Source organism: Fundulus heteroclitus, chromosome 10 (assembly GCF_011125445.2).
Source record: "Fundulus heteroclitus isolate FHET01 chromosome 10, MU-UCD_Fhet_4.1, whole genome shotgun sequence".
In the NCBI taxonomy this organism is placed as follows: Eukaryota; Metazoa; Chordata; class Actinopteri; order Cyprinodontiformes; family Fundulidae; genus Fundulus; species Fundulus heteroclitus.
Window position 1 is genome coordinate 1108544 of NC_046370.1, and position 21143 is coordinate 1129686.

Here is a 21143-nt window from a genome sequence, read left to right on the forward strand (position 1 = left end):
AATATTCATTCCATTGGTAGCTTACCTCGTTTACCTGCTCAATGTAAGGACAAATACACACTTTTTAAGAAAATGTTACTTACTTTTAGTTCCCTTTTTGCAGTGTAAAAGGTTCTGGGAAACAAGGTTCAGGGTAGCCTAGTCACAACTTTTAGACCTGACAAAATTTGTATGCACAAAAACCCGCTGTCTGTTCTTGTAAAAAGAAAAAAGCCAAACAGTGAAAGGTTCTTATTACATTTTTGAATATTTGGGAATTATTTGCTTAACAGTTGTTTTTGCTTTTTTGCACACCTGCAGTTCCATTGAAACAAACATTTATAGTCCATCTGGGAGAATCTCTGAAAATGTGTTGTTGTATTTTTTGGTAATTTTGTTAATTAAGCGGTGCAGCTACAAAGCTTGCATTTAGACAGATACACACCAAGCCTTAAGCCTTACAGACAAAGACAAGGAAATTCAGATAATTACCAACGTTTGAGCTCCACGAACAGCATTACAAAGTGTACAAAATCCAGTTATCACATTTCTAATTGTAATAATACCAACTTATAAATTATCTGTTAAATACATTTTTTAAACACATCTACAAATAAAAATGAACATTTAGACTTGGAAATGAAATGAAGGCGGCTTAACTGTCATAACCATCTTAATTTGCATGGCTGGATCAGATATGGAGTTAAAAGGATGGCTCCACTTGCTGAATGGTGGTGCTAAATACCAGTCTCTCCCAAAGAGACTTCATTTTTGTCCATTTTTATCCTGCAAACATGTGAAACTGAAGCAAGATGGGAGCGTATTGCTGTTTCCGGGCTGTCAACGACACATTCTGAGCAGTAATAACACAAACTTCTCTGCAATCAGACCCTCTAATAACTCATCTAAGGCTGAATGATGGTTAAAAAAAGGGTTTCTTCTATAATTCAGTGCAGCAAAAACAGGTTCCCTAAATAATCCACTAATTATTTAGGAAATCAACGCGTTAAACATCAGCATGACAGAAGCCAGGATCAGATAGTCGTTCCTCAGTGACAGAGACGATCTGCTGAAGGCACAGGCACATTCCTTTGGATCATCAGAAACCTCCGGAGTGAACGTAGGAGGAGGACCTGGACAACGCAGCCAGTCTATGGCGGTGGACTTGGGGGAGACGTATTCCTGGTTTATCCCTCCGTTTTTGAGCACCCAGTAGAAGTCATCCTTGAAGAAGTAGGCGTCTCCTGGAGAACAAGGACGGCAGCAACTTTCAGTGACCAAAAGGGCAACCAGAAACGCTTCACCTGAGCGACACGCGAACGCATCAACAAGAACAAACTGTAAACCGATCTGCCTCCATAGTAATGTTTGGTGATTACATTTGTAGATTCCTCTTCTGTCCCATGCATCCTAAACCTTGGTGTTTTCCCAGAATCAGTTAGAGTCCATCAGGGGTTTGATTCCTGACTTCTGCTTCATGGCTGCTGTGGATACAGGCCTCTACTGCCCCAGAAAAACGTGGTGTGGTGATAAGTAGAATCCTAGTCAATTGGTTAATGTAACATTGTGCCAAAGACAGTAGCTTGTTGTGACTCTTGAGGCAATAGCTCTAAGAAACTGTTAAACAACATCTTTATAAGTTCAAAGACAGAAATTAATCAATAGAAGACAATAATTCTAGGTATTTTACAAATATATTGAAGATATTTTCGAGTGCTGATGTTTTAATGACTAGTGTATGTTCTACATAAACACAATGTACACAATGTAAGGTTTACTTTATTTTAGGATTAATTTGGGAACTAATTCTGATTTGCTTAAGTAGCTTTGGTTGTTCAACAATGTTAGAACGTTTTCAAAAAGCTCTCCTGCTCGCTGCTTTGTTTTGTAGAACCTTGGCATACTTGAACAGTAACAGCATGGTGTAAATATTTTGTCTTTTCGGTGCAGAACAGCACCTATCTTTCTTTAAAAAAAAGAGGGAGAGAGGGAAAAGGCTTTCACATGGAAAGGCTTTCTTTTTCTGAGTTGGGTTTTCAAAATAAAACGGGAAATGACATGAAACGAATATGTTGATGAACTTATGTTGCAGAGAAGTTCAACTGTCAGACAACAACAGTTAAGACACACATTAAAAGCATTCTGTTAAGAATTATTATGAATTTACTGCAGATACATTTGAACTTAAAGATTACTCTTTTAACTAATAATTAAATTGCAGAATTCTGAGAGCTAAATAATTGTGGACAGAAATATCTTGAATGTGAAAGTGCTTGGAGAATGTTTAATAAATGACACATGAAAGGGGTTTTGATAAGAACACAAATTACACCTTGTTTCTGTTCTCCAGTGGAAACAAGGACTTGTGTCTGCAGACCATCTTCACAAAGTGTTTTATTAGAGAGAAATGCAAAATAAAATGCTCAGTGCCCATCTAGAACTGAACATTCGTTACCATCCAGCACAATCGTCCAACCTGCGAGGAGGAACCAGAAGAGGACTAGGGATGAAGAAGCCAGAGAACTCTGATTCCTTATTCTTCAACGGGAGGAGTTGCCTGAAGAGACCCTAAACACGATTAGATTATTTTCTGCCTTGTGCCATTAAAAAGGCCTGAAGGCTTTCTTAACTTTGCGTTCTTGACATTTAGGACTCTTCTCATATTGTGTTGCTGTTTGTTTAACTGCTCTGTTCCACTGACTCACATGTTCGATTTTTTTGTGTTATGAGATCTACACTTTAATGTTACATCATGTTGATCAATATGGGTTTTATGGTAAAAAATGGAAACTGTTTGCTTCAGACACACAAGGATCTATGGTTATGCACCTTTTGATTTGATATAGGAAGAACCAGGATCAGATTGGCTCTAAAGATCCTTTTAATATTAGCTGGTAATGTTAACACTTAGATTCAATACAGGGTTTTCAGACTCAGATTGGCCGAGAGCAGATCTCCCTGGGAGGGGGGCCTTGCCAGTTTTTACTGCCCCCTAGGGGTAGCTTTTTCTGGGGTTCCCCTGGTTAATGTAACATTGTGCCAAAGACAGTTGCTTGTTGTGACTCTTGAGGCAATAGCTCTAAGAAACTGTTAAACAACATCTTTATAAGTGCAAAGACAGAAATTAATCAATAGAAGACAATAATTCTGGGTGTTTTACAAATATATTGAAGATATTTTTGAGTGCTGATGATCTAATGACTAGTATATGTTCTACATAAACACTGACATGAACTTGCAGAACAGCAGCTCTTGAGGACTGGAGTTGGGCAGCCCTAATTTAGGGGAAAACATGCAAATATTCATGCATATTTATATAAATTACATCAAGATCAAATCGTGTTGCATTCCTAAAGAGCAGGACTGTTAGAGACACATGCTGCCTGTTGAAATCTGGTGGAAACTTTTGACACAGATAAAAGAATGTCACAAGTCAAGTAGAAATAATGATTTCTAAATCCGAACCATGTGCTTTTTAAAATCTTGTTTGCAGCTATTTGCTTGCAGACATTAAATATGTGGCGACATTAAATATGTGCTGATATTAAATATGTGCCGACATTAAATATGTGCTGACATTAATGAAACGCTTTGTAAATGTGTCCACTGTGTATCACTTGCTCCATTAAAACCTCTGCCCACACATTTGGTCAATCCTTGAGAAAAGACCTGATCACTGTGGCGAGGTTTTTATTTTTAAACTCGTCATCATCTGCTCAGAATCAAGTTTGTGAAGGTCTTGTGTTCCTTTTAAACTAAACTCCCCCATATTCGCCACATTGGCAAACGCGCTTAAGTCGGAGTCAACGGGACTTCCGCTCAGTTTGTCTAAAAACTTTTCGACACCTCTCCAGAAGTCTTTGTCAATGCAGAATTTAGAAAATTCAGGTGTTGAAACGTTTTCAGAAAAAAAAGGCACAGAAAGTCCTCCGATTTGAGCCAGTTTGCTGTTGCGATGACCGAATAACTGAGAACTTGCACAGGCAACATTTTTAATTAGAACATCTCATTTTATTGTAATCTCCCACTGGTTTTACCACATGTTTTTAGTTCTTCGTCGTCAACATGTCACATAGAGATGGGTGTCATTCATATAAAAATATTTTGTTTATCTGCCTGCACTTACAGCACTTTGAATTGTCTTGTCACTGAAAATGATGATAGAAATAAACTCGCTTGTAGCTCATGTTCAGATGTGGGTAGTAACTAGATAGGAACTTTTTGAACAAAATCGAGTTTTAGGAGTACTTTTACTACACTGTGCTCTTTACTTTTACTTGAGTAATATTATTTCAAAAATATCAGGACTCTTACTGTCATGTTTTGTTATTGAACCCGAACACAACCACAACAGAGTAAAGTTTTAACAGTTTATTGAAGTTTGTGGATAGTGGAGGAAGGAACCAAGAGTCTGTGCTGAGCTGAAGCAGGAGGATGGTGAAGGCAGGAACTGGCAAGCGGGACGGAGCCAGGGCACGGAGGCAGCAGAACCAGAAGCACAGCAGAATGGAGACTTGGAACCAGGTTTGACCAGCAGCACGACAGAATGGAGACTTGGAATCAGGCTACAGCAGGCTGGCGGAGAATGGAGGAACTTCAGACTGGACGAGACTGGATGAGGTGAGCAGCAGAAACAAAAGTAAACAGGAAAACAGAACGAACCAACGAGGAATGACAGACTGCAGTGAGCTTAAGTAGTGAGGCTGACAGGTGTGCTGAATGCTGGCTGATTAGTAGCTGACAGGTGTGGATGATTACTGAACCGGAGACTGGAGCTGTATGGAAGGTGGAAAGTGTCTGAGTCTGTGCATGGTGTAGCAGACAGGCTGCATCATGACACTTACTTAAGTGAAAGTTTTGGCTACTCTACCCACCATGAGTAACTTCACTGAATAAAGAACATACATTTCGAAGGACGCAGCCGCCGAATTAAGACGCAGCTACAGTTTAACCAGGCAAGGTTAAGTTAGAAGTTTTTGTTTAACAGTACTCAACTAAAGCATTAATTGGCTATATTCAACATATGCAATTAATGATGTGATGGTCTGTGTTGTTGAAATAACTGATATGCTCATCTTTTTGCCATTGTTCACCAATCCTAAAAATGAGTTGTCACTAATTGTCTTGTAGATGTTTAATGTGCCAACCTCACTTTGAAACTATGTAGGCTAAATTCAAATGAAAATATGAAATAATACAATGCAACATACATTGACTTAAATTGTATTATTGTGTATACTAGGTCATCAAATCAGTGTCAGTTAACGCTGTCAACTAGGTTGCCTGTAGGGATTTTTAACGTCCAGCAGGTGTCAGTATTCAGTGACATAATATCGGCACAGTATCAGTACAGTTTGGCAACGCGTCGAAACACTTCATGACGCCTCATTGACCCATCACTACTGCTCAGCTACCCGCTGAACAGCTCACAGAAGCAGGAGTATTACTCAACTTTATTTTAGCTTATCCTGTCAAATGCTACAACGCTAAACCGCTATTTCAGTAGTGTGTATGAAAGCTTTTCAGTAGTGTTTATGAAAGCTTTTCAGTAGTGTATATGAAAGCTTTTCAGTAGTGTATATAAAAGCTTTTCAGTAGTGTATATGAAAGCTGTTCAGTAGTGTATATAAAAGCTTTTCAGTAGAGTTTATGAAAGCTTTTCAGTAGTGTATATAAAAGCTTTTCAATAATGTATGTAAAAGCTTTTCAGTAGTGTTTATAAAAGCGTTTCAGTAGTGTATATGAAAGGTAAAGCTTTTCACCAGTTTATATGAACAGTTCTCACTACTTTGTATGAGAACGTTTGAGTAGGTTATATAAGAGGTAAATGTTTTCACTAGTTTATGTGAGAGCTTTTCACTAATGTTTGTGCACGGTTTTCACTATATTATATGGAAGAGTTTAACTTAACAGGTGTATATGGAAGTTAATTTTGATTTATGTCCCTGGGGGCACCCCATAAACATCAATGATTTTCACTGGGATTTAACTGACTGAACAAAACAAAGCAGTAGAAAATTGGGAGTTAGAAGGAATATGAAACGTGGTTTTAATTTTGTGTTTTTTTTACAAAAGAAACTCCTGAAAAGTGCGGAGTGCAAATTTCTTAATCACCCTCTACGCTGATGACCCTGAACAAAATCCAAGGCAGCCACCCACCTTTAGGAGTCACCTTGTTTGTAAATGGAGACCACCTGAGTTTAATGTAATCTCAGTGTAAATCCCATTGTTCTGATTCTGGCCTCTGAGGTTCGTTAGAGAACGTTAAAGAAAACAAGCATCATGGACACCAATGAACCCAGCAGACCGGTCAGAGGGGGGAGGTTCTGGTCCAGTTTACAGCAGGGTCAGGTTCTAAAACAAAATCCCACACTTTGAACATCTCCCAGAGCTCTGATCAATCCATCATCTGGACAGAGGATGGACCACCTGCAGACCTACCAGGACACGGACGTCCACCTAATGCAGGCAGGTCCAAGATGTGGCCCAGGGGCCATTTGTGGCAAATTTAGCTCTCCAGCACAGTTGTCTGATGCAGATGGAGGCTTTTTACTATCAATTATGGTAAAAATGTATTTGAATGTATTTATCAAACGCAAAGTGTTTTCAAAGAAAGATGGACCTGAAATAATTTTTTATCGTTATTTTGAGAAGAACTGGACTCCTTTCTTTTAATAAGGTAAAGATGCAAAACCCTTTTTAAATTTTGGATCTACAATGATTTACTCATTCCGTTCCTACAAAAACTTACATTATTTAATTTGTTAAATAGAAATATAGCATGCTGAATTCACAATATATTTTTTCTAACTTTAGATTTTTTTTTTCTTTTTTTTTAGGCCCATGAGTGCTTTTGATTTGACCTTTTTGGCAAGCGTGACAAAATGTTTTCACACCACTGATCTAAACTGGCAGCAAGAATATTAATAATCAGAGAAGCAGCCAAGAGGTCCTTGGCATCTTTGAAGGAGCTGCTGAGATTCACAGCTCAATAAGAGCTAAGAATATTCAATAAGATTCAATGAGTACAAATGAACCTTAGAGAACTAAGTTGGTCTTATTGCTGAAATAATTTATATCAACGAAAACTCCCTCCCTGCATTCTTTTGAAATGGAACAAACATGTCAGCGTATATTAGCCACGGTCACACCTTCTGCTCCCAAACGGAGCTACTGATCGAGCTACGTCATCAGCCGAAGCAGCATGGACTCTATCCGCAGCTTTTTGTCACCCGTACCAATGAAGAAGATGATTCTGCTGTCACTCTTCCTCTCATAAATGGCGTCGACCTTGTTTGTCCCTTTTGGAAGGCCCATCCAAAAGTTTGTGATCAGAGCCGGCCTCAAGGACACCAAGGAGCCATCTCGCTTGGTCCTCCAGAAATGTGCACCTTTTCAAGAAAAGAGAGTTGAAGCTGTTTGTTTTTGACACGCATTTAGAGGAAACCTTTCTTCACATGGTTTTTCTTACCTCTAAAGAAGAAGACCTCTCCTCTGATGTTTGCTACTGCATCAAAGCCTCCCTGGCATCTCTCACCGAATGAAGGCTCAGGACTGGGACAGGGAGAGTTTAGTTAAACTCAGATTTGTTTGAATGCAGTTTTAGTAAAGCACCACTAGATGACGCAACATGATCAAAGGTGACCACAGCAAAGCTCTGACAGCCTTGTTGTGACTGGGCAAAAGCTACAGCTTCAGTCAGAAGTTTGCATACATCCATAATCTGCAGGAATATAACGATTTTAAAAAAAATAATAAAAATAAAACTATATTGCCGTGGATAGATACTGCAACATACCGATTTAAATTAGAAATGAAAATGAAATTGGGTGTAAAAGTTTGACTATATTGTTACATATTATACATAAACCTCCAATAATACAGTGTTTGGATAAATCTGTGTTTCTAGTCAGGGGCGCCACAAAGTTTTTGGTAGACATCAACAAGCTTCTGTCAGAACTCTGGCTGAACATTTGACCTCTTTCCATATCTGAGGTAGAACTCACGTAAAAGGTTTCTTTCAATTGTCCGACATTTTGCAGACTTTTAAGTATAGTCCGTACATTTTTAATAAGGGTGCAGTCAAGGACACTCCAGCTCAATGTTAGCGTAGTTTAGCCATTCCTAAACCAGTTTTAATGCATCTTTGGCATCATTGTCCTGATGGAGGAGCAGTTGTGTCCAGATTTATGCCTCTGATCTCCACACATGACAGCCAAGCAGTTAGGATGTTCAGTAACCACCAGCCTCCAGCCTGCCATACCATCATAGTTATTGTTCACAGCGTTAATGTTGCCTTGGGTCTTTTAATGCCTCTTTTAGGGTCAGCTCAGGCAACTTTGTACAAAGCTCTGTCACCAAAACATGAAGGCAACACCGTGGGCCCTGAGGAGTGTGCGGACCTGGCTGGTCATCCAGGGCCTCTGACTGGAAGGAGTCCAGATGTTTTTTTTTTAGTCACATTCTTGATAGAGAACTGGATACAGTCCAAATAAGCCCCTTGCTGTCTGTCCTGTAGTTTTCCCAGTGCGTTCTCAGGCCAGGTTGCAACAGTCTTTTTGGTGGGACTGGCCCCGGGTCTTAGGGGTGGTGTAGGTTGGGAAAAGTAGGAGCGAAAGATGATCTGACTGGCTAAGGATTTGGAGGGGTGCAGGTCTTTAAGTGTGTCTGATGTTGGTGTAAGCATGATCCAAAAATGTTCTCTCCCCTTGTAGAACATTTAACATTTTGGTAAAACTTTGGGAGTGTAGTCTTTTAGTTTGGCCCTGTTAAAGTCCCCATAAATTACGTGAACATCGTTGGGGTGGACCACTGCTGTTCATTAATGGCGTTTAGAAGGAGCGAGAGTGCTGAGAGAGAGGCGCTATGATCAAAACCGTTAGCTTTCTCTGCAGAAAAAAAACGTCCGGCATCTAACAGACATGTTTCCAGTTCTTTTAATAGACCCATCAGAATTATTATAAATCTGGTTAAAAGCTTAAATACAGCCACCCTAGAGGTGACCGCCATGCTAATTTGAGTTTTTTATGGTTGATTGGAACTGATCTTCTTCCCATTCCTATGGAAATACATCATACACCTTCACTGAACAAGTTTCTGAGATATGGAAGAAATATAGTCTCAATAGAATAAAACATCTGATTCAAATGAGAGTATATTTCTTCCTTAAATAAAGAGGTCAATTTTTAAAAAAATATGCAGACAAGTTATTCTGAAAGAGATAATTCTTAAATTTTTCTTTTCTGTGGTGAAGGTTTCCAGCAAACGCTCAGACTGCTAGTTTTTTTTTTATTTTGAAACTTTAATGATTATTATTAATGGTCATCAATCAGGAAATGACTGAATGCACCAGAGAGCTGACACGCAAAAAGTGAACCAACGCAGTATCCAATTTATGTTAACATTTCAAGTCCAGTTAACACACAAAGTGTTTACTGGGTCACTTTTCCCAAACCTAAATAACACATGTAAGGCCTTTCAGGTTTGTAGACAACCTGTATGTTCTTTTCACAAGTCATCATTTCAGATGGTGACATCATCTAATTTAGAAAAGGGTGTGGAACTCTAAAATGCAGAAATAAGCTGGATGAAAACTATAAAAGGGGAGTATGAGGCTGGACAGCAGATATCTCAGAGGAAACATCGCTACTGCAAAGGTAGGACAGTTGGAGAGGCTTAACATTCTTACTTTAATAACATTGACTGCAAATAAAAAATATATTCTATGGTCTTTATTTGTATAGCGGTGAGTAACATCTTTAACTCATGTTTTTCTCTTCCTCAGATGAATTTGCTTGCAGTTATTGCTGTTGCTGTGTGTGTCCTAGCACCACATGCTGACTGCGCATCAGATAACATCGGTAAAAATCCCTTGTCAGACCTGGCTTGTGTTTGAAGTTATATGCCATCTACTGGTTATTAACTGTGCTTGAATTGATATTAGATATATACTGGTTGGTCTGTGTGGTAATATTCATTTATTGTTATGTTTTTTCACAGAAACGTCTTTTATATTCAGAATTGTCTGTAGTGTCACAGTCTTCTCAGAGCTGAGACACAACAGGAATGTTCAAGGTCTTCTCCGTCTCCTATCTGCAGGCCTGTTGCATTTAGACGCACGCCTGAAACCAAAACACACTGTTCTAGCGTATTACACTGAATGAACCTTGCGGAGGCTGGTGCACCCACAGTGTTTGCGTAGAGCCAATTAGATTGCATTTTGTGCTGAAGTCCAGCCTATTGTACAAGGTGCCTTTGCCCAAGAAGATAAGTATGTGATGTATTCTGATGACGATGGTCTTTCTACGGATAGAGTCCCTCGGCGTACATTTTGATATGTGACCAAAATGAATTAGACTTTGGCTTCTGACTCCTTTCCCCAAAAACTGGGTGATAGATAAAGCTAAAATCAATGCAGAATACTTGTTCCTATTCTCTGGGTCAAACTGCCCCTCACTGAACTAACTGGCTTATTTCTCTTCCAGCCTGGTGTTACCACCACCCATGCTGCAGTAAGTATCCGCTTTTTGCCTCTCTGCGCTCCATCCTCTCGCTCTCTTTGCTCCAGCCGCTAAGACCGCGTCTCTCCTGCAGACTACCGCACCTGGCCGGCCATTGCTCCTCAGTTCTGCAATGGAACGCGTCAGTCCCCCATCAACATCGTGTCAGCTGCGGCAAAGGGGAACAGTGACCTGGTGGAGTTCAGCTTCAAGGGCTACGGCAACACCTACGCCTTGAAAACCATCGAGAACACCGGGAAGACGGGTATGTGGAGAGGCTGGGTTCGGCATTTCGTTATCCGTTCCCGCTAAACGCGAGATTTCATTGGATCCTACTTATTACTGTTTTGTTGTTAAGAATGATTTGCTTGAATTTCTTTCTTATCAATTTCCATTTACTGAAAAAGTAACTATTTAAAATCATTTTACGGCTGTGTTTTTCAACCCTGGTGATCAGCGCGCTTGCTTGAAAGCTACTCTTCTGCCACTTCTAGACTTCTCCCTGCTCCAAGCACAGCAGTTGATTTAATTCAGGTGTGTTGGAGAAGGGCTGAATCTAAATATTGCATTAAATTCAATTCAGTTAAATTTTATCTATATATATATACATAGCCCAATAGCCTCTCACTCGCATGCTGTCCAGCTCTGCAAATGAGCTAATTAATAAGCTGCGTGTTGAATCAGAACATTGAAACCACTGTTCTAGGTTCAGAAAGTACACTGCATGGTTTTAAAAGGGTTTAATTGTACACTTGAAAGTAAAAATTCATAACCACCTTAAGACTTTAGGTCACGTATATACCAGGAAGTTAATTTGATTGATTATAAGTCCACTTATTTGCTGTTTTTCTTTTACCATGAGTGAGAAAACACCGACTGTATGACATCTGTAGCTAGCTACTATACTGGGCGGATGGAAAGTATAGTTGGAGAACAATTTATTCTAAAATCTAACCGGATATAAATGTAACAGAGACATTTTAGTTTGCATTCATAAAATATCAGTTGCCTGGGATGAATTCCACTTTCCTACCAGAACTCTTGCAGCATCGGCTACTTTCGGCCAAATCTGTTCCTAAGTCTTGTTTTTGCAGCAGCAAAACATTTTTTATCTACGGTCAGAGGCAATGTTTTCTTGGCATGCAGTCATTTGGACTATGAGTTTATCTTTGTTTATTTATTCTTATAGTTAAAGTGACCTTAAATAGAGGCATCCAGATCTCAGGGGGAGACTTGTCTGAGAGCTACGACAGCCTGCAGTTCCATCTTCACTGGGGAAACGGAGCCGCTTACCCCGGGTCAGAACATACTGTGGACGGCAAGCGCTACCCCATGGAGGTATTTCCAGTCTTTCTCTAAACTTTTTGTTACTTAATAAAAAAATTTATGTGTCCTCTCTGGCAGTTTCGCACTCTGAATTGCTTTCATAGTGCCAAAGAGAACCTCACAGATTTACATACAGGTGGAGCATTACTACTTTTGCTATAGTGCTCAGTTTGATACGCATGCAAAAAACTTTTTTTGGACATTATTTTGGGATTATTTCAAATTCAATGGACACAGAAATGGAAAGGTAATAAAGATTGAAAGGAAAGGAGAAAGGTGAAGCAAACTGTTAAAAGGGAGAGAAGGTGACAAATATAGAGCAGAGAATACAAGATAACATCCCTGGAGTCTGCTCCTACACCTTCAGAGAGAGATATATAAAGAACAACAAAACAAACAGAAGAAGTATCACAGGTACAAACAACGCCTATGATGACATCACCGAAAAATAGGCATCTTGTATTTAATACAAGATGTGTCCAGTGACAGCCAAAGCTAATAATAGGGTTCATCTGTAAGCACCGGAATCAAAGCACCTGTAGGTGTTTGTGAGGGTGTGCTTGTATATGTAAGGTTTGTCCATAATGAAAAGGCTCAATATTGGTTGTAAGGAACCAAAGACCCTCCCCCAGTCAGACACTGCAGAGACCAGAGCCCTAGACATTCAAAAGGACAGCCACAGGACAGGACAGGACCAACGCAGGGGCCGCTGCCTTCTCCATCCCAGAGGAGAGCTCCCAGCAGCCGCAGTGCAGCAGCCTCTGGGGCTGCAGAAGCCTGCCATGGCAGAGCAGATCCAGCCATGGGTCCAGACACTAGACTGCCCTTCAGCAGAACCCCGGCAGAGCCAAGGGGGTTTGTAAACTTTTTAGACTATACTATATTATCTTGCTTAAAAAATGTTTTGTTTTATTCCTCCCTCAGCTACACATTGTACACATCAAATCCTCCTTCAAGAGAAACACCGATCTTGCTGTTGCTGATTCTGAGGGAGTTGCTGTTCTTGGTTTCTTTATTGAGGTAAGCAGAGATGATCTGAAGTGAGAGCTTTTTTTTCTGTACAGCTACTTTATCAGCATCTCTTTGCTTTTAAAGGAGCTGCCAGATACGAGAAACCAGCCAGCCAGCTGGAAGACCTTGACCTCCTACTTGTCAGATGTCTCGTTGGCTGGTAAGACTGACCTCCTCTGAGACTTATTTGTGAGTTTGTTTAAGTGCACGTGTCTCATTTCAGTGGTCATTTCTCTCCTCAGGCCAGAAGTCAAGAATAAAATATAGGATTTCTCTGGACGATCTTCTCTCTGGGGTGGACCGCTCAAAGTACTATCGCTACCTCGGCTCCTTGACCACCCCTACCTGTGATGAGGCTGTGGTTTGGACCATGTTCAAGGAGCCAATTAAAGTCAGCAAAAACTTGGTGAGCATCATCATAGGGGGTCCAAATTCATATATATATATATATATATATATATATATATATATATATATATATATATATATATATATATATATATATATATATATATATAACCTGCAATGGTCACAGAAATAGCTTGAACCTTAGTGATGTAATAAAAAATGAACTAATTAGCATCACAGGTGTCTAGTTACAATCTTGTAACTAGCAATGATGCTAATTAGGACTACAGGTATTCACTGTGCTGTTTGGTGACATGGTGTGTACCACACTCAACATGGACCAGAGGGAGCGAAGGAAAGAGTTGTCTCACTACATTAGAAAGGAAATTATAGACAAGCATGTTAAAGGTTAATGCTATAAGACCATCTCCAGGCAGATTGATGTTCCCGTGACTGAAGTTGCACATATTATTCAGAAATGTAAGATCCATTGGACTGTAACCATAAAATAAATTATAAAAAGGCCAGACAGGAATTTGCCAAGCTACATGTTGACAAGCAACAATGCTTTTGGGAGAATGTCTTTTGGACAGATGAGACAAAAATAGGAACTTTTGGCCAAGGCACATCAGTTCTGTGTTCACAGACGGGAAAATGTAGCATATCAAGAAAAGAACATTGTCCCTGCTGTGAATCATGGAGGAGGCTCTGTGATGTTCTGGGGCTGCTTTTCTTCATCTGGCACAGGGTGTCTTGACTCTCTGCAGGATGCAATGAACCCTAGAGAGAAATATGCTACCCAGTGTCAGAAAGCTTGGTCTCAGTCGCAGGTTGTGGGTCTTGCAACAGGATAAGAACCCAAAACAAACAGCTAAAAACATTCAAGAATGGCTAAGAGGAAACTTTCGACTATTCTGAAGTGGCCTTCTATGAGCCCTGACCTAAGTCCTGTTGAGCATCTTTTGAAGGTGCTGAAACACGCCGTCTGGAAAAGGCTCCCTTCAAAGCTGATACAACTAGAGCAGTTTGCTCATGGGTAGTGGGCCAGAATACCTGCTGAGAGGTCCAGAAGTCTCATTGACAAGAAGCTTTTGATTGCAGTGATTGCCTCAAAAGGCTGTGCAACAAAATGTTAAGTTAAGGGTACCATCATTGTTGTCCCGGCCATTTCCATGAGTTTAGTTTTTATAAATCATTCTGTTGAAGCATGGTTGAAAAGCAATGTCTGACTTTCATTTGTTCATTTGTATATCATTTTTATTTATTATTACTTTTGTCAGATTTAAGTTCTTTATGCGAAGGAGTCTAATTTTTGTAAATGTCCCCCCAGATTGACCTCTTCAGCACAAGGCTGCACATAGGTGACACGCCCTATTCACCTCTCATGGTTAATGTGTTTCGAGGCATCCAGCCATCACAGCCAGTCTCAACGCAGCCGTCCTGCACCAAACCTCACCGCCTTCTGAAAAAAAAGGGGACAGGCTGGGCTTTTTTCTGGGGAGAAAACTAAAAAGCTAAGGTCACAGCTCAACCAGTGTTTGAACTATCCTACTTTGGAATCAAATGTGCGTAAAAAGCTAAATACTTAGCTTTTATAAATTTCTTGTATTTATAGACTTGCCTGTCTTCAACTGCTGTAAAACATCAATGCATATGTAATAGTTTTTGTTCATTCCTTGTTGTTCTTCTTCTTCTAATGACAATAAGTTTTATTTACAAAGCACCATTCAGAACACTCAAGGACACTGTTCAGAACAAGCAGAACAATAAAGATAAAACATTCAACAGTGAAAGTTACAATGAACCGGTAATCAGAGAAAGAATGCACTATGCTTCAGCTTTTTTGATATCTTTTATCATTTTCATAAACTTCCTTCTTAAAATGTTTTGCATTTCAATCACATTAGAATTGGTCCAGCTCAATTTATTAAAATTCTAAACTCCTTAAAGCTGGTCTACATCGTTCTGTTCTAATATGAAAATCTTTCAAACCCAGTTTTGTGATTTATGAAACTTTTATTTGCCTATTTCAGCTTCATGTACTTAGTATACAGCATTACCTAAACTTTAGGTCAGTTCCTTTTTGACTATTTAGGTTTTTCAAAAGATATTTTGTCTTTCTTTTGCCAAAATTTGTATTAATTCTTTCAAATTCAATAAATGCTACTTTATCGGTTTTCTCTTCTTGAGCACTTTTCTGTAGGAGTTTGCGCTTCTATAGCAATCAGCTGCAGCTGATGCCTTGATTCTGAAATATTTCCTTCATTTCTTTCACCCTTCAACAGAAGGTTTTGCAGACTTCTGTCTGTTATTCCACTTTAGCTTTCAGTTTTTTTGTTGATCAGCTGACAGCTTAGCTGTTGTTAATATTTATGCTCCTGTCAAAGTAAGAATTGGTTCATCTGATCATGGAATAAAGTGGGTTTGATTATTTGAGCATTTGTACTGTGTGGATTAAATGCATGCATTTATTTAGAGATTTAAGGCACACATAAGAATTAATTTCTAGATAAACATCTAGGTGGTGACGCATTTTTCCTACCGATGTCACGTTATGAGGCACCACCCCCTCTGGGGGGGATTCCTACACGATGCTGGAAAAGACTTAAAATTCTCACAAACACTTAATTGTTGCTGCTAAGGGTTGCCCAATTAGGTTTAGGGTTAATCACTTTTTCACACAGGGCCACGTAGGTTTAGATTTTCTTTTTCCCTTAATAATAACAACCTTTATTTAAAAACTGCATTTTTGTGTTTAGTTGTGTTGTTTTTGGCTAAAATGTGAATGTGTTTGATACTCTGCAACAAACAAATGCAAAAAAACAGGCAAATGAAATTATCTGCCAATTGAAATAGATTTTTGCACTTAAAATGAGAACAACTCATCTCCATCATCTGATTTCAAGTGCAGTATATTTAATTATCTTATGTTAGGGGTGAAAATACTCATTCCATTGGTAGCTTACCTTGTTAAGCTGCTCAATTTAAGGACAAATACACACTTTTCAAGAAAATGTTACTTACTTTTAGTTTCCTTTTTGCAGTGTGAAAGGTTCTGGGAAACAAGGTTCAGGGTAGCCTAGTCACAACTTTTAGACCTGACAAAATTTGTATGCACAAAAACCCGCTGTCTGTTCTTGTAAAAAGAAAAAAGCCAAATAGTGAAAGGTTCTGATTACATTTTTGAATATTTGGGAATTATATGCTTAACAGTTGTTTTTGCTTTTTTGCACACCTGCAGTTCCATTGAAACAAACATTTATAGTCCATCTGGGAGAATCTCTGAAAATGTGTTTTTTTTGTTAATTTTGTTAATTAAGCGGTGCAGCTACATAGCTTGCATTTAGACAGATACATGCCAACCCTTAAGCCTTACAGACAAAGACAAGGAAATTCAGATAATTACCAACCTTTGAGCTCCACAAACAGCATTACAAAGTGTACAAAATCCAGTTATCACATTTCTAATTGTAATAATATCAAAACTGCATGAACTTATAAATAATCTGTTAAATACATTTTTTAAACACATCTACAAATAAAAAATAACAGTTAGATTTGGAAATGAAATGAAGGTGGCTTAACTGTCATAACCATCTTAATTTGCATGGCTGGATCAGATATGGAGTTAAAAGGATCGCTCCACTTGCTGAATGGTGGTGCTAAATACCAGTCAATCCCAAAGAGACTTTATTTTTGTCCATTTTTATCCTGCAAACATGTGAAACTGAAGCAAGATGGGAGCGTATTGCTGTTTCCGGGCTGTCAACGACACATTCTGAGCAGTAACAAAACAAACCTCTCTGCAAGCAGACCCTCTAATAACCCATCTAAGGCTGAATGATGGTTAAAAAAGGGTTTCTTCTATAATTCAGTGCAGCAAAAACAGGTTCCCTAAATAATCCACTAATTATTTAGGGAAATCAACGCGTTAAACATCAGCAGGACAGCAGCCAGGATCAGATAGTCGTTCCTCAGTGACAGAGAAGATCTGCTGAAGGCACAGGCACATTCCTTTGGATCATCAGAAACCTCCGGAGTGAACGTAGGAGGAGGACCTGGACAATGCAGCCAGTCTATGGCGGTGGACTTGGGGGAGACGTATTCCTGGTTTATCCCTCCGTTTTTGAGCACCCAGTAGAAGTCGTCCTTGAAGAAGTAGGCGTCTCCTGGAGAACAAGGACGGCAGCAACTTTCAGTGAGGAAAAGGGCAACCAGAAACGCTTCACCTGAGCGACACGCGAGCGCATCAACAAGAACAAACTGTAAACTGATCTGCCTCTATAATAATGTTTGGTGATTACATTTGCAGATTCCTCTTCTGTCCCATGGATCTTAAACCTTGGTGTTTTCCCAGAAACAGTTAGAATCCATCAGGGGTTTGATTCCTGACTTCTGCTTCATGGCTGCTGTGGACAAAGGCCTCTACTGCCCCAGAAAAACGTATTAAAGTTGTAGTGGTGTGGTGATGAGTAGAATCCTAGTCAATTGGTTAATGTAACATTGTGCCAAAGACAGTAGCTTGTTGTGACTCTTGAGGCAACAGCTCTAAGAAACTGTTAAACAACATCTTTATAAGTTCAAAGACAGAAATTAATCAATGGAAGACAATAATTCTAGGTATTTTACAAATATATTGAAGATATTTTTGAGTGCTGATGATCTAATGACTAGTATATGTTCTACATAAACACTGACATGAACTTGCAGAACAGCAGCTCTTGAGGACTGGAGTTGGGCAGCCCTAATTTAGGGGAAAACATGCAAATATTCATGCATATTTATATAAATTACATCAAGATCAAATCGTGTTGCATTCTTAAAGAGCAGGACTGTTAGAGACACATGCTGCCTGTTGAAATCTGGTGGAAACTTTTGACACAGATAAAAGAATGTTACAAGTCACAAGTCAAGTAGAATTAATGATTTCTAAATTCGAACCATGTGCTTTTTAAAATCTTGTTTGCAGCTATTTGCTTGCAGACATTAAATATGTGCTGATATTAAATATGTGCCGATATTAAATATGTGCCGACATTAATGAAACAGCGTTGCTTTGTAAATGTGTCCACTGTGTATCGCTTGCTCCATTAAAACCTCTGCACACAAATTTGGTCAATCCTTGAGAAAAGACCTGATCACTGTGGCGAGGTTTTTATTTTTTAACTCGTCATCATCTGCTCAGAATCAAGTTTGTGAAGGTCTTGTGTTCCTTCTAAAAACTCGCCCATATTCGCCACATTGGCAAAAGTGCTTAAGTCGGAGGCAACCGGACTTCCGCTCAGTTTCTCTAAAAACCTTTCGACACCTCTTCAGAAGTCTTTGTCAATGCAGAATTTAGAAAAATTCCCGGACAGGTGTTGAGACGTTTTCAGAAAAAAATTACAGAAAGTCCTCCGATTTGAGCCAGTTTGCTGTTGCGATGACCCGAATAACGGAGAATTTGCGCAGGCAATCGCCACATTGTTATTTAGAACATCTAATTTTATTGTGATCTCCCACTGGGTTTACCACGTTTTTAGTTCATCTTCGTCAACATGTCAGATAGACTGGTGTCATTCATATAAAAATGTTATTTTGTTTATCTGCCTGCACTCGTCACTGAAAATGATGATAGAAATAAACTCGCTTGTAGCTCATGTCCAGATGTGGGCAGTAACTAGATAGGAACTTTTTGAAAACAATCATCTTTTAGGAGTAGCCTACTTTTACTACACTGTGCTCTTTACTTTTACTTGAGTAATATTATTTCAAAAATATCAGGACTCTTACTTGAGTGAAAGTTTTGGCTACTCTACCCACCATGAGTAGCTTCACTGAATAAAGAACATAAAAATGCACCAAACACACACCTATAATTTATGTTACTGGAAGTACATTGCACTGTTCTAACATACTGGATACACATTAACTGCTGTAAAGTATTGGTCTAGTGTGTTATGTTGAAAAAAAATCAGAAAAGTGTTTCTCCTGTCTCTTTTAGTTTATTTGTAATTGTTTTTTTGTTGTTGTTGTAGTCTTTAAAACACCAGAATTTGTACTTTATATTTTGGTCTGTCCAGTTAGATCACTTTTAAATATCGTATCAGATGTTATGATTAGTTACTCAGTACTTTAGCAGCCTTCCTACCTAATACTTTTTTTTTTTACTTTTACTTGAGTAATTTCTTACTTGGCTGCTTTTTACTTTTACTTGAGTAAAAATATGTGCTGCTCTTACAGTAATTGAGTTCAGTTTTTGCTAACTCCACCACTGTTTATGTCACACCTTCACAGCATATTTGTGCAAGCGAGCAGATTACTACCTTCCCCAAAGGTGATGATGTCATCCATGTGGGTTGGCATTCCCGTCCAGAGGTCGTTACTCCGCGGGTAGTTGGCATCTGGCTCCTTGGTCGTCTGCTCGGCGTTCTGGCCTTCCTCAAACCTCCAGAACTGCCCCCCACTGAACAGGTAGGTTTTGCCGTTGTGGGCCCAGACGAAGGCAGCATCCACCCTGTCCACCTTGGTGCCGCTCGGCGTCCGCATGTTCCAGTCGGACAGGGGCCGAGGGTAGCCACTCATGGCAATCGTGTCTTTGAAGACCCAGTACTGAGAGCCTGAACACGTGGAGGGAACATGTCTGAGTCAAAATGGTTCAAAACACTTTGTGGCTATCTGTTTGGAGGCAGTGCCTCGCTAAAAAATATTCACACCCCTCAACCTTTTGCATATGTTGTGATATTACAACCACAAATATCAATGATTTTCACTGGGATTTAATGTGACTGAACAAAACAAATCAGTAGAAAATTGGGAGTTAGAAGGAATATGAAACGTGGTTTTAATTTTGTGTTGTTTTATTTTTACAAAAGAAACTCCTGAAAAGTGCAGAGTACAAATTTCTTAATCACCCTTTACACTGATGACCCTGAACAAAATCCAAGGCAGCCACCCACCTTTAGCAAAGTGTTTTCAAAGAAAGATGGACCTGAAATGACTTTTTATCGTTATTTTGAAAAGAACTAGACTCCTTTCTTTTAATAAGGTAAAGATGCAAAACCCTTTTTAAATTTTGGATCTACAATGATTTACTCATCCCATTCCTACAAAAACTTTACATTATTTAATTTGTTAAATAGAAATATAGCATGCTGAATTCACAATATATTTTTTCTAACTTTAGATATTTTTTCCCCTTCTTTTTAGGCCCATGAGTACTTTTGGCTTGACCTGTTTTGGCAGATGTGACAAAATGTTTTCACACCATTGATCTAAACTGGCAGCAAGAATATTAATAATCAGAGAAGCAGCCAAGAGATCCTCGGCATCTCTGGAGGAGCTGCTGAGATTCACAGCTCAATAAGAGCTAAGAATATTCAATAAGATTCAATGAGTACAAATGAACCTTAGAGAACCAAGTTGGTCTTAATGCTGAAATAGTTTATATCAACGAAAACTCCCTCCCTGCATTCTTTTGAAATGGAACAAACATGTCAGCGTATATTAGCCACGGTCACACCTTCTGCTGCCAAATGGAGCTACAGATCGAGCTACGTCATCAGCCGAAGCAGCATGGACTCTATCCGCAGCTTTTTGTCACCCGTACCAATGAAGAAGATGATTCTGCTGTCACTCTTCCTCTCATAAACGGCGTCAACCTTGTTTGTCCCTTTTGGAAGGCCCATCCAAAAGTTTGTGATCAGAGCCGGCCTCAAGGACACCAAGGAGCCATCTCGCTTGGTCCTCCAGAAATGTGCACCTTTTCAAGAAAAGAGAGTTGAAGCTGTTTGTTTTTGACACGCATTTAGAGGAAACCTTTCTTCACATGGTTTTTCTTACCTCTAAAGAAGAAGACCTCTCCTCTGATGTTTGCTACTGCATCAAAGCCTCCCTGGCATCTCTCACCGAATGATGGCTCAGGACTGAGACAGGGAGAGTTTAGTTAAACTCAGATTTGTTTGAATGCAGTTTTAGTAAAGCGCCACTAGATGGCGCAAC

General features: G+C 39.3%; 3 protein-coding genes across 6 annotated transcripts in view; 2 read left to right on the top strand and 1 right to left on the bottom strand.

Moving 5' to 3' along the window:
• Positions 1-21143, top strand: part of LOC105926620 (carbonic anhydrase 4-like) — a 51939-nt gene that overhangs the window by 22069 nt on the left and 8727 nt on the right. The window contains exon 10 of one of the 2 annotated variants that reach the window (XM_036141745.1): positions 14727-14761. The gene's annotated coding sequence lies outside the window, so the exon portion shown is untranslated. Of the gene's footprint in view, positions 1-14726; positions 15647-21143 lie in introns of those variants that run through there. The other variant, XM_036141744.1, reaches the window with a different exon arrangement.
• LOC118564411 (matrix metalloproteinase-17-like) lies at positions 970-21086 on the bottom strand. The gene is made up of 4 exons (XM_036142565.1): positions 20985-21086; positions 20752-20904; positions 19469-19762; positions 970-1223 (listed from the first exon to the last, which is right to left on the bottom strand). The coding sequence occupies exons 2-4, from the start codon at positions 20828-20830 to the stop codon at positions 970-972; spliced, it is 627 nt and encodes a 208-aa protein (XP_035998458.1). The 5' UTR covers positions 20831-20904; positions 20985-21086.
• LOC118564316 (carbonic anhydrase 4-like) lies at positions 4913-14728 on the top strand. Of its 3 annotated transcripts, none has more exons than XM_036141742.1 (9): positions 4913-4934; positions 9764-9839; positions 10464-10490; positions 10573-10743; positions 11668-11816; positions 12729-12824; positions 12900-12975; positions 13058-13221; positions 14494-14728. In XM_036141742.1, the coding sequence occupies exons 2-9, from the start codon at positions 9764-9766 to the stop codon at positions 14671-14673; spliced, it is 939 nt and encodes a 312-aa protein (XP_035997635.1). In that variant the 5' UTR covers positions 4913-4934; the 3' UTR covers positions 14674-14728. The 3 variants fall into 3 exon arrangements, with proteins under 3 accessions (XP_035997635.1, XP_035997634.1, XP_035997636.1); XM_036141741.1 differs by lacking the exon at positions 4913-4934 and adding an exon at positions 9549-9635; XM_036141743.1 differs by lacking the exons at positions 4913-4934; positions 9764-9839 and adding an exon at positions 10258-10312.

Bases quoted from the DNA above. Each gene is read 5' to 3' on its own strand.
- LOC118564411 (XM_036142565.1), bottom strand. From the start codon at position 20,830: ATGGGCCTTCCAAAAGGGACAAACAAGGTTGACGCCGTTTATGAGAGG. The intron at 19,763-20,751 runs GTACGGGTGACA...CCACGTGTTCAG, and splicing joins CAGAATCATCTTCTTCATTG to GCTCTCAGTACTGGGTCTTC. The intron at 1,224-19,468 runs GTAGTAATCTGC...CTTGTTCTCCAG, and splicing joins CATCATCACCTTTGGGGAAG to GAGACGCCTACTTCTTCAAG.
- LOC118564316 (XM_036141741.1), top strand. From the start codon at position 9,588: ATGAGGCTGGACAGCAGATATCTCAGAGGAAACATCGCTACTGCAAAG. The intron at 10,491-10,572 runs GTAAGTATCCGC...TCTCTCCTGCAG, and splicing joins TTACCACCACCCATGCTGCA to ACTACCGCACCTGGCCGGCC. The intron at 12,825-12,899 runs GTAAGCAGAGAT...TTGCTTTTAAAG, and splicing joins TTCTTGGTTTCTTTATTGAG to GAGCTGCCAGATACGAGAAA.